This window comes from Phyllostomus hastatus, unplaced genomic scaffold, assembly GCF_019186645.2.
Source record: "Phyllostomus hastatus isolate PE091 unplaced genomic scaffold, TTU_PhHast_1.1 phas_contig_329, whole genome shotgun sequence".
In the NCBI taxonomy this organism is placed as follows: Eukaryota; Metazoa; Chordata; class Mammalia; order Chiroptera; family Phyllostomidae; genus Phyllostomus; species Phyllostomus hastatus.
Genome location: NW_025333854.1, coordinates 1,102,616 through 1,115,101, shown reverse-complemented (window position 1 = coordinate 1,115,101; position 12,486 = coordinate 1,102,616). Strand labels below are relative to the sequence as shown.

The following is a 12,486-nucleotide window of genomic DNA, read 5'->3' as shown; positions in this document are numbered from 1 at the left end:
TCTCGGTTCATGCTCGGGAAACACAGACTCGGGGTGACTGTGCAATTTATCTTTAAAAAGTCCCCCAGTTAACTTGGTCAGCAGCGGGGCTGGATTCGAACCTGGACCTGATTCCAGAATCCGCATGACTCCCAGCCACAGTGGGAGGGAAAGGCAGCGAGTGCTTTCGTCTAGTTCCGTGTCTGTCTCGATGAATCTTCTTTTCTCCTGGAGGAAAGCCTTTGACACCAGTCATTTTGCCTCCTTTTTGAGTGTGGGAGTGATCCGAACCAGGATTGTTAATTTTTTAAGACTTTAAGTCATACTTTAAGTTCCCTTGCGTGAACGAGATACGCTGTCTGCAGTTCTCCTGTAACGGGGCCGCTCACAGCTGCCCGTGCGCCCGGGCGCTGCCGCTGGACACTCCCTGAGGGGACCCCCCGCCCCCTCTCAGTGTTCCCTGTGCTCGCGCCACGGGCACGCCTCCCTCGCCGCGGGCCTGCGCTGCTTCCCACGGCGGTGCCCGCTCTCAGGGGATGGGCGGCACGTCCCCGCCGTTCCCGAGAGAGGAGAGAGGGGAGAGGGGAGGCGTTAGCGAGACTGCGGAGCGGTCAGAACAGATCTGCGTTCTGTGAGCCGTTTGCATCTGACGTCCACTCAAGGGTTCTCGCTGCTTGAGGAGTCTGACCTGGTCAGAGGGCTCGGTCCAGACCCGGCCGTCCAGGCAGCGCTCGCCGGCCCCGTGTGGCTCCTCCGCCTCAGAACAGGCCGGAGACCGGAAGGCTCCCAGGCGCGCCGGCCCACGGCCAGTGCTTAAGAGCTGCGTGGGCTGGGGGCCAGCAGCCGGCAGCTGGCAGGGGAGTCCGTGAAGGTGCCGGAGTTCTGAGTAATCCAGAACTCCATCTGGTATCTGCTGGTATCTGCTGCGGGGTTGATCCGGAGGGTTCTGTGCCCTGCGGTCCTCACGGGCAGAATGGGTCACACGCGCAGAGAGGGGAGAGCCGGCAGGAGCAGTGACAGTGTCACCACCGGGCAGGGCAGCTCTCGTCCCACACACTGTCTCTCACCTTCATCCTCACGGACGTGCTCGTAGCTGGAACTGTGCAGAGTGTTCTGATGTTAACTGTCGTGTGCCGTCTGACCTTTCAAACTGCCCTCAAGATCGGTCTTCGGCAAGTCAGATACCTCGTCCTGGATGAAGCCGACCGCATGCTGGACATGGGCTTCGGGCCGGAGATGAAGAAGCTGATCTCCTGCCCGGGGATGCCGCCCAAGGAGCAGCGCCAGACCCTCATGTTCAGCGCCACCTTCCCGGAGGAGATCCAGAGGTAGTTTCCTCCGCGGGGCGTGGGGCGTGCGCGTGAGCGCCCACTCGGGCGCAGTGGGCTGGCCTGGGTTTGGGAGAGCTGACGGTTTTTTAAGATTTTAAAATAGTTTGAAAAGTGGGTGTGTTCCTAACAAGTTTACCACGCTTTGCGTTGTTTCCTGCCTTTGTTCCGGGCCTTGCATCAGCGTCACATTTTAATAAAATGTGCACGTGTGTGTTGTGGCTCAGCCTCTAGCTAGGGTTTACTGAGGGCTCACTGAAGGAAGGCACTGTTGTAACTGTTTTTCCTTCACATGGAAATGACAGAGCTGGGGCGCACTGGGCCCCCGGTGTGGGGCTGGCACACCAGCCCTGACCCGTGTGGTCTGGTGTGCTCTGAGGGCGGGGGCCACATCCCATCTCTGCGGGTGCGGTCACTCTTCCTGCTGCCCCCCGGTCCGCGGCCGCGAGGAGCCTGAGGGGCACAGACCGCGGCAGAGGCGGGGTGGTTCTCTGTTCGGGAGCCCAGGCCTCCAGGCCGGGTCGCGGGACTGGGCGCCGCGGGGGGGCGGGGAGTGCGGACTGGGGGATGCTTGCTCGAGTCGCAGGGCTCCCGTGCCTGTCAGTCGGACGACGGGCCAGCCTCACGGAGGGGCGCTTCAGGCTGGCCGCGAGCTGCCTGTTCAGTGGGCAGTTCCAGCTTCCGTGGGGAGGTTCCAGCTTCCGGGGGTGGCGGCGCGGCGCGGCCCCGACCACGTCGCTCTGAGGTGGCCCCAGTCCCACGGGGAGCTGTGTGGGGCCGCGGGCACCAGGCCCCGAGCTCAGAGCTGGCCGAGGTGCACTGTAGCCGCCGCGGGCTCGGAAGTCGGCGCGTGGAGCTGGAGCCCCGTGCTGGGGGGGCCTGGGGCGCCTGCGGGAGCCTCCGGTGGGCTGGCAGCGCTTGTTTCTCAGTGTTACACAGAGCAGGGGCTCTCACCCTTCGACGGCACCCCGAGCCTGGAGTGGCGTGCCCACATCTGCACCCCCGTCCCTGGGGACTGCTGCGATCACTGATGACCCCTTAACTAGTGAGTCGTGTTCGGGCTGCCCGTCTGCCCTCCGGTTCGCCCTGAAACAGGAAAGGATCGGGGCCACCGCCAGCCCAGATGGCCGTGTGCCCCGCCGTCCGAAACCAGTAACCGTGTCCTTGGCGAGGGTTCAGAGACAGACGGCTTCCTGCGGGCTGGGCAGGGCCGATCCGGTCCCTCCTCGTTGCTGGTTCCTCGCTCTCGCTCCTGCTCCCGCTCCGCTGGTGCGCGGGGTGCCTCTGCCGCCCCTCCCGCCCCTCCCGCCCCTCCCGCCCCGCACTCTGACCCGCTGCCGCCTAGGTCAGCTTCACCCTCGAAGACCCTTCTCCACAGACCTCAGTGTACACTGTTTGTGGGAACACCTGAGTGTTCAGGAGATGCTACCTGTTGTGACCCCAGAGTTCACAGTAACACTATTAAACATCAAAGTCTTTAGCACATAATCAAAGCACACAGCCGTTCAGCTGTGTTTCGAGAAGTGTAGTGAGCATTTTGGTACAAGTGTGTACACACTTCCTGCTTGAAGTGCGCCCCCAGGGGCAACGGCCGTCCGTGCACCTTTGCCCCCCAGCACCTTGCGCTGTGGGTGCCCGATGCGGGGCCCTCGCCAGCTGCTTGGCGAGCGCAAGGGGTGATGGGAGTGAAGCGTCGAGGACGACTGCAGGGCGTGTGCCCGGGGAGGGCGGCCGGACTCGGGAGGAAGGCAGGTGGGAAGGGATTTGTTCTGTTTTCCCTGCGGGGGGAAGAGGCGAGGGGAGAGAGAGAGAGCAGTGGTTTGTGACCACTCCGGGCGTGCCGCGTGCGCCCTGGCCTCCTGCTGCCCTGGGAGGCAGCCCGCAAACAGGGGACATAGCTGCACAGGAGAGCGGAGGCCCAGGGTGTACTTGGGTCTGCCCTTTGGCCCTCCAAACTCAGCGTTGTAGCGGGCAGCCCCCCTTCTCCCTCTCCAGGGCTCTGGGTGACCTTGTGCGTGTCCGGATACAGACACCCCCAGCCACGGGGGGAGCGCCCACAGCCCGCCCGAGCCTCCCTGCCTCTGGGCCCTTCGCTTCCTGGCTCTCCCTCTGGCCCAGTTCTGCTCCTCGAACGCGGGTTTCTGTCTGCGCTGCGGCAGGAGGGGCGCCACGCGGAGGTCTGGTTCGCTCACGATGGTCCCCTGGCGGTTCAGTGACCGGCAGACCGCTCTGCCCCTTGGAAACGCCGGAGTGAGGAGCGGAATTTCTCCCGTGAACTTGCGTTTTGGTCTCCAGTGAACAGTCCTGCTTGTTGTAGTCCGAGATTCACTTTAGTTCAGCCAACTTCTTATTTTTGGTTATATATATACACTGTAGATGGTTCAGCGTGGTTTTTATCGTTGTCGTACGCACACTTGATGTGGTTGTGCATACTTACGTCGTTACACCATTGTATGCTGTTGTGCAAACTTGCCACTCTCGTGTCCACATCATGTGCAGCTGTGCATGGTCAGCGCATCCAGCCGGCACTGCTGTGCCCGCTGCTCGACACAAGCTTTTTCACTGGTGATCGCGTGTCTTGCAGAAACGGGGCGTCTGCTCTGATCGTGGGGCGTAGTGCTCAGCTGGCGCCCCGCCTGCCGTGTTGTGGGTGTCACGCCTGTCCGGTTGGCCCTGCAGTGGCGCCGGCACCTGCCCGATGGGCCCTGCAGTGGCGCTGGCAGGGGTCAGCAGACGTCCCGGGCACCGACGGGAGCGGGTGAGCTAAGGAAGAATCTCTGTCTCTCGAGGCTCGCCGGGGAGTTTCTGAAGCCGAACTACCTGTTCGTGGCCGTCGGACAAGTGGGCGGCGCCTGTACAGACGTGCAGCAGACGGTCCTGCAGGTGGGCCAGTACGCGAAGAGGGAGAAGCTCGTCGAGGTTCTGCGCAGCACAGGTACCCCCGCTGGCGTCGGCGCGGCTGCCGGCGAATTTGTCTGCGGAGATTGCCGCGGCGGTGGTTGGGTGTGGGTTTATTTAATAAGTCTGTTCTCATCCTTTCCTCCTCTCGTAGAGCTGTTTTTGTGATTCCGTTTTCTCCGTAAGCGGTGCAGTAGTACAGTCCTTTCTCCTTCACAAAGTTTAGAAATAGGGAGGATCTGAGACTTCGCTTGATAGTATTTTACTAAAAAGGTTTCAGCAGGGTTTTTTTTTTTTGTTTTAGAAGATAGAAAGGCTTAATAATGTATCTTTACATCAAACGCTACTCCACCAAAAGTGAGTTTTTGCTGTGTGTGTAGTTCCCAGTTTTTGCTTTCGAAGGCCTCCTGTGTGAGTAGATTCAAAGCATTTTCAAGCTGGAGGGGACTGCAAGGATCTAATTCTGATTCTTCACAGCCCCAGTGAGAAATCTAGCCCCCCTCCCCCTGAAAACCAGTTTTTACGGAGATTCATCCATTTCTTTGACCGAGGTGGCCGTGGTTTGAACCCAGAAGCACAGGTTCTGACGAGGGCCCTTGCGGTGACTTCTCGTCACCTCCCGGGCCGAGTGCGTTGCAGGCTGGCCGCTCCTCACATACCCCCCCCCCCCACGGCAGTGATTCTGGGTCCATCAGTTCGAGGTTGGGGAGTGGGGGACGAGAAGGCTGGAAACCATCTCATTTCCAAAAACGAGCAAAAGAAGGAAAGACGGAAAGTGCATTTAGAAAGTACTGAAGGTTTCTAGTCTTTATATTAAAAAGCTTTTTAAAATTTTTTTCTAAAGATTTTATTTATTTTTAGAGAGGGGAGGGAGGGAGAGAGAGAATGCCCATCCAGCACACCCTCCAATCCCACGTGTTTTTGTTCATGCAGTTTACGTCCTGTTCTATTTTTAACTTAAAATCTGCTAGATTTTCCCCTTCTACCTTTGAAATTCAGTTTATTTCATGGCGGTATAGCTGTCTTTTTCATAATTTTAATTTTAAATAAAGGTCAAAGACTGTGAGTTTAGTTGCCCAGGGCACCAGTGAGATGTTACAGCCACTCCATGGGGAATTGAAAGAACACGCGTGTCAGGAGGGCTGGAGCGAATTTACAAACTGGCTGGTGTGTGCACAGCAGCGGTTGCACGCGAGGGGCGTGTGTGCACCCCTGCTGCTCCGGCCCTGGGCCTGCTGGCAGCCGCAGCCGGCAGGAGGGGCAGACACAGGCCTTGGACGGCGCACACAGCCCTGGAGGGGGCGCCAGAGCACGCCCTCTCGCTCGGGCGGGACGCTTCTCCCCACGGTCCGCTCGCCCCTCGTGAGCGCAGAGGCCGCTCCCGAGCGCCAGGGAGGCTGCTGGCCTCACCAGATGGGGCTCGTCCGTGCACGTGCAGCAGGGCCGGTCACCGACGGTGCCGGCCGTCTCAGCTCAGGGCCTCGGCCCCGGGACGGTCCCTGCAGTGGCAGCGCGGTGGCTGGCTGCGGCCGCTCCGGCTCTGCCCCCCCCCCCCCCGAGCTCGGGGTCGGCCCGTCCTCCTGGGAGACGGACGCCCCAAAGCCCGAGGCAGGGCTCCGGGCAGGCCTCGGAAGAGCAGCCCTGGGTGCTGCGGCCACTTCACCACTGACACCGTGACGGGTGGGAGGCTGAGGGGGGGCTTCCTGGGAGTGGTGCTCCCACGCAGGGAGACTGGTGGTTCCCGTGGCCGCATAGCAGGGGTGGCAGAGCCGTTGCCCCAGACGGCAGGCGGGGCGCTCCGAGGGCGACGGGGCCGGTCTCGAATCTGTGTGTGCCAGCGTGAACCTCCGCCGCCGCGGGTGGGCACAGACTCTGGACCGAGGGTCTCGAGGGCGTGGGTCCGTGCAGGCAGACCGGGAGGCGTGGCTCGTGTTTGCGGGGCTCCGTGTGTTTGTCCAGGGTGCGTCCCCGGGTAAGAGCGCAGCCCAGCCGATGCTGGCTGCAGCTCACGGAGGAAGGGAGCCTGTGAGCTCCTGCAGCCGCGAGTGCAGCCGCGCCGGATGACGGCGCACTGCTGTGTCCGCTGGGTCCCCAGACCTCGGACAGGCACGGGGGAGCTGCGCTCTGCCCTGAAACGTGCGTTCTCCACGGACACAGGCATCGTGGGGCTTTGCAGCTACAGTTGACATTCAGTCTTACTTTACCTTAGTTTCAGACAGTGACGTGACGTGCCGAGTGGCGCCCCGAAAACCGTGGAGGGGTTGAGGGGTGCGGGCTGGAGGTCGCAGCACAGGCAGAGGGAGGGAGGGACAGCACGGGGGACACGGTCAGCGGTGTCGTAGCAACCAAGTGTGGGGCCAGGCCGGGGCTGGACTTCCGGGGGGTCAGTGTTCCTCCCAAAGATGAAAGCACTCTGTGGACAGCGAGGAAATGGCCCCGTTTCCAGGCATTTCCCCAAAGTACACGTTCTCCAAGCATATTAACATTAGCAAGTCTCGAAGGTAGTTTAGGTAAAAATTATTTTCTAGTCTTAAAAAGGCAAAAATCAGGAGGCTGTCAGGGGAGAGTCAAGCATCCATTACTGCGGCCGGTGTCGGCGAGGTGACGCCTGGTCACCGCGCTGGTGACGAGAGAGCATTGGGGTGAGCGTGGGCCGTGGTGTGATTGTGAGCGTGGGCCGTGGTGTGATTGTGAGGGGCGACGGCGGCTCTTCCTCTTCTTCCAGTCGTCAGAGACGTCAACAGAGTCTGTGCAACGTAGGCTGATCACGCACGCGCACACGCACACACACGCATATGCACACGCAGAATAACCTTCCTCACTGGAAACAGAGGCGTTGAACAGTAAACCAAGGAACGCTTCCATCCCGAACGATGGCATTTTGCTGAACTTTTGGCACATCTGTCTCATGGCTTCTTTGGAGACTCGCACATCACAAGTGACCCCAAGGAAAGTCCGGTTTCTAAGTGCCGACCCTCCTTGCGCTCCCCACACCCGGGGCGGGTGGGCCCTGCGGGCGGGGCGGGGTGACAGCGGGTGCCCCAGGTGCACGAAGGGGTGTGCCTGCTCAGGGCGGCACGTCTTCCTGGGCCTCGGCCTCGGCCGCGACTCGGCGGGCCAGCGCCAGCGGTCCTGACCCTGATCGCCGTCGGCCCTGCGGGGTTGCCGGCGATCTCTGGGAGACTTCGGACAGGCCGCAGGCCAGGGGACTGAGAGGCACCGGTTTAGGGAAAACGGCCATTTTTTTCTTGAAAAGCAAAAGCATTTCCATTTCTCTGTCATTACTAACCTTGGCACAACCTCAGCCGCTGACGTTAATTATAACTTTTGAGCATCGTGACTCATACTTCGCGGCGGAAACGGGAGGCCGGGCGGACAGTTGGGAGGCGCCGCACACCCCGTGGCGCCAGGCGCGTGGGCTTCCCACACGGCCTCCTGCGCCCACGTTCCCGCGTCACACGGCTCGCGTGGCACAAGTGACGTCTGACGAACGTGCCTTGTGAGCCGCCTCCCGGCAGGGTGTGGGGAACGGGAAGCCCAGGGCGGGAAGCCCAGGGCGGGAAACCCAGGGCAGGCCGCCCAGGGCAGGCCTGTGTTCGGTCACCAGTGTCCGTGGGCCCCGTCCCGCACGCGGTCGCCCCTGCCCGCTGATGAGCTCCGGCGGTCAGCGGCGTCACATTGCTGGAGCTCGCTGAAGGTCTCGGGAATCAGCCAGACGCCGTCCTGAGAAACACGGCTGCACAGCGAGCAGATCTGTCGGGCAGAGGGGCGTTTTCGCGGCCTGAGGCGTCACGGGGAACACGGGCTTGCCGGCTGGCGTGCTGCCATGTGTCGAGAAAAGCCAGCCCGAGTGAAACAGGGCACGTGTTTGTAGAGCACTGAACGCTGACGGGCTGCAGAAGAGACACAGGGTTTCCTCGGCCGAAGCCGTTCAGCGAGCCTGTTCATCAGGTTTCACCCACTCCGTGGACTCGGGCCCTGGCGGTGGCGGCTGGGTGGGCTGGAGCGTCGTCCCTGCACCGAAAGGTCGCGGGTTCGGTGCCCGGTCAGGGCGTGTGCCTGCGCTGTGCGCTCAGCCCCCGGCTGGGGCACGTGCGGGAGGCAGCTGGTCGGCACGTGTGCCGCTCTGTCTCGCATGTCGGTGCGTGCGTCCTCGGGCGAGGATTAAAAATAAGTTACGTGGACTTGGGACCCTTACATGTTTCTAATTGAGTTCCTGTAGGAAGGATTTTTTAAATAACTTTAGTACAAAGTGTTTAGTTTCTTTATTTTCTTGGAATTTTAGGAGTATGTATCTCAGTAAGTTATTTCTCCGTTTTATCTCTGCAAAGTAGTCAGAATTGAGCCCTTTAATTTAAGACACTTGATAATTTAGTCTGTTCGTCGTCTGCAGGGGGTGCCAACGTAGTGGCCACACGCAGTGGGGGACGGAGCCCGCGCCGATGGCACGCAGTGTGGCCGCCGGCCCCGGCCTGGCCTCGCTCTCGCGCCGTGCCCACCCGCCCCGCTCCCGCCGCACCGTGCTGCCACCGTCCCCGCACGCCAGGCCCGCCCCTGCCTTGCGGCAGCCGACGCACTTGCTCGCCCCCTCCCGCCCCCTCCCAGAGCGGGGGAGCCCCACGGGGCCCCTGCAGTTTCCCACCCGCCGCCTCTTGGGGCCTTGGCAGACGACCTCCGCCCGGGCATCATCTGAGCGATTCGCTGTCGGGTCTTCCTGCTGCTGTCCCTGCGCAGCCCCCAGTGGCCCTCCGGGACCCCCCCCCCGCTGCCCTTGTCCGGTGCAGGACCGGGTGCCCGCGGGAGGGCCGGCAGGGGCCTGGCACCGTCACTGGACTTCCCGCCCCTGGGACGGGATCGCCGCCCTCCCCCCCCCCCCCCGTGTTTGCTGAGTAGAGGAAGCCGACGACAGGGCGGTGGGGGTGGGTGGGGAGCGGGGTCCCCTGCCTCCTGCGCTGGGCCCATGACTGCCCCTCTCAGCGTTCTGCAGGGCGTGTCCCCCACCCCCCCCCCCGTGGGACACTCCGGCTCTTGCGTGAGGTGCCGCCAGCTGAACGCTTTGCAGTCAGCAAGTAGATAATCGTTAGCACGTTAAGTAGGAGTCCGGGAGGAGGCCACCAGCCACCACTTAACTCTCGTTGCCCCCTCTGTAAGGTGCTCTGGGGACACAGGGTGTGAATTAAGACAAAGCGGGACTAGGAGGTGCCCCAGAGTTGTCGTCCCAGAGTTCGTGGGCCCTGGGTCGGATGCTGCTGTTACAGACGCCCCGGGCGGCCCGGTCAGAGTGAACAAACGGACCAGCTGGGGAGGCAGAGCAAGGAGGGGTTTATGTACAGACGGGGGGGGGGTGGGGGCGGGCAGGGACCCCGAGGCCGGTCTGGAACTGTGGGGGCGGGGGCAGGGGCAGGCGGTGCCCCTTAGCTTCCCCGAGTCCCCCCGTCCGTGTGGGCCTGGCGCGGGCGAGGGGCGAGCTGGTGTCCTGACCCCCTCGAGCACGGAGCCAGTGGTTCTCTCTGTTCTGTAAGGCCGGCACCCCTCCGCCGGGGAGCTAGTGCGGGAGCCCCCAGAGCTGCCGGCCCGGCCGCGTGCGGGGGGTGGGGCCGCTCTCCTGCCCCTGCGCCACTGCTCCCTCCTCTGGCTCCAGTGCCAGTGCTCATTGCCGTTCCGTTGTCCCGCAGGCGACGAGAGAACGATGGTCTTTGTTGAAACTAAGAAGAAAGCAGATTTCATTGCCACTTTTCTTTGCCAAGAAAAAATACCAACGACAAGTATCCACGGGTGAGTGGACCCCTCTCACTTTCCGGCAGAGCGGCGACCCCTCCTTGTCGTTGGTTCAGAAGCCCGGGCGTGTGTGACTGACGCGACGCCGTCCTGGGATTGGAACTCGGGGCTCTCAGCGTCTAGACTGCTGTTCTCCACCAGTGTCTCAGGGGCGGGCGAGTCAAAGTGCTGCCCCGAACTCCTCCTCCTCCTCGTGAGCAGGGCCGGCGTCTCGGCCGAGCCCCCCGAGGGTTCTCCGGTCCTCGGGCCGGAGGTTTTCCTTTGCCGAATCCGACCTCTGTGATGACTGGAGCTACTTCATTGGGGCGCTCAGAAGCATCCAGTTAACCCAACTTTGTTGGTACTTTCCTAAGTAGATACAAAATATTAACCAGTGAATATGTAGAATTCAGAGATTATACTTTAAAAAAACCTGTATGTTTAAGAAAGCCTTCTAATCCAGCAGTCGTGTTTCTCAGAACTGCACGGATCATTAACAGGTGAGCTGGGGCACCTGTCACTCTTGAGTTCGTGTATTGGCTGCGTGTGTCGGCTGCCACCTCAGGTGCCAGCGGGGACAGCGGTTCCGGCTCAGCATGTCCCGAGGGTCACATACAACGATGGCTTGCAGGGGACTGGTGTCCTGCACGGTCTGGGAGGGTGACGTTGGTGCGAACCGTGGCTGTTTTTGCCGGCGTCATCGCACGTCCGTGTCGAGCCGCGGAGCTTCTCCTCACGGTCCCGAAGAGCGTCCTCGACCCCGAGTCTCCCGCCGCGCAGGGACCGGGAGCAGAGGGAGCGGGAGCAGGCGCTCGGAGACTTCCGCTGCGGCAAGTGCCCGGTTCTCGTCGCCACTTCGGTGGCCGCCCGGGGGCTGGACATCGAGAACGTCCAGCACGTCATCAACTTCGACCTGCCGTCGGCCATCGACGAGTACGTGCACCGCATCGGGCGCACCGGCCGCTGCGGCAACACCGGCCGGGCGCTCTCCTTCTTCGACCCCGAGGCCGACCGGCTCCTGGCGCAGCCGCTGGTGAAAGTGCTGTCCGACGTGAGTGGGCGCGTGTCCGTGCGTGTGTGCCACCGAAGGGGGGTGCTCTTCACCCGGAAGGCGGACGCGCCCCGCGTGAGGGCGTTCCGGAGAGCGCTCTGTCCCGGCGGGGCGGCCGTCCGGCGCGGTCGACCCGACGTCCCTCTGTCCCCAGGCGCAGCAGGACGTCCCCGCGTGGCTGGAGGAGATCGCCTACAGCAGCTGTGTGCCCGGCTTCAGCGGGAGCCCCAGGGGAAGCCTGTTCGCGTCCGTGGACACGAGAAAGGTCGGTGGGGCGGGCTGTCCCGGACTCGGCTGCTGGCCACCCTTTGGGAGTGCGCCCGGCACTGGGGAGGAACTGGAACCTCAGCATTGACCTGAGCCTGTCCTTTCACACCTGGGAGGTGACTTCACTCTGTGCACACCTGTTCTCGGCCGTGAAGGGGAGGAGTGAACGTCAGGATTAGTGCTGAGACGACCTCTCTTCCCCTCCGTGCTGCCACTTGGAGTCCTGTCCCGGGAACCTCTGCCCTCTCGGGAGGGGTTCTTGGTTTTGGCCTCCGGCCCGCACTGCTGCCGGAGGCCGGGGACCAGCGAGACGAGCGGCACGTCTGTCTCCTGTGCCGTCAGCGTGCGGGGAGCGGGGACCGCGAGCACACGAGTCACCCGTGTGCGCGTCCGTGGGCACGCAGGGCTTGACGCGTCTCCGTGTGCCAGAACTGGTGGCCTAAGTGGGTTTTGGGGCATGTTTTGTGCTGTTGGGACTCTGCCGGCCGCTCTGGGCCTTGCTCCAGGCGGTCGGTGCTGACCGAAGGCCTCTCTCCCTACACCCCCCCCGCCCCCCGCAGAGTTACCAGGGCAGGAGCGGCCTGGGCGCAGCGGGCTTCTCGCCCCCGCAAGCCCCCGCGCCGGCCGAGGAGGAGTCCTGGGACTGACGTGGACGCCCGCCCGGCGCTGCAGCTTCGGCGACGGAGGAGGAAGCGGCTCTGACCCCGAGTTCCAGGGGAAGCCTGCGGCCTCGCGTCTCCCCGCGTCCCGCTCCCACCCCCACCCGTGCAGACCCCGCCCACCGGCTGTGTGAAACGCCGACCTTGCAGCGTTGCGGTCGCCGTGCTGACGGCGGTGACCGAGCGGATTAAAGCCTTCCAAGCGTCTCGTGTCCACGTGTCCACTGCGTGCTCCGGGCACGGCCGCGGCCATGGCCATGCTGCGTGCGGTGTGTGTCGGCCCTCCGGCGGGCGGGCGGGCGGCGGGGTGGGCGCGTTTGCACTCGAGAGGAGGGTCCCGAGGTGGCGGCGGGTCGCTGAGACGTGAGGGCGGGGTCTCCTGAGGCGGACCGCGGGAGGCTCGCCGCTCAGGTGACACGGCTTCGGACCCTCAGACGTGCGGTGGCTGTGGCCGGCGCCTGCAGCGGGGGCTCGGAACTCGGCGGCCGACGCAGGTTTGCGTTGACCCGGCGCCGCTCCCCTCGCACCTGGAGGGGGGGCCCCGCCC

At 63.1% G+C, this 12,486-nt stretch overlaps 1 protein-coding gene across 1 annotated transcript in view; it reads left to right on the top strand.

The window, feature by feature from the left end:
* DDX4 (DEAD-box helicase 4) overlaps nucleotides 1–12,049 on the top strand; it is a 42,685-nt gene extending 30,636 nt beyond the window's left edge. The window contains exons 16-21 of the mRNA XM_045839886.1: nucleotides 1,141–1,307; nucleotides 4,097–4,242; nucleotides 9,881–9,980; nucleotides 10,743–11,013; nucleotides 11,168–11,278; nucleotides 11,841–12,049. Coding sequence (XP_045695842.1) covers nucleotides 1,141–1,307; nucleotides 4,097–4,242; nucleotides 9,881–9,980; nucleotides 10,743–11,013; nucleotides 11,168–11,278; nucleotides 11,841–11,927 — 882 coding nt within the window. The 3' untranslated portion in view covers nucleotides 11,928–12,049. The remainder of the gene's footprint in view (nucleotides 1–1,140; nucleotides 1,308–4,096; nucleotides 4,243–9,880; nucleotides 9,981–10,742; nucleotides 11,014–11,167; nucleotides 11,279–11,840) is intronic.
* The last annotated feature ends 437 nt before the right edge of the window (nucleotides 12,050–12,486 follow it).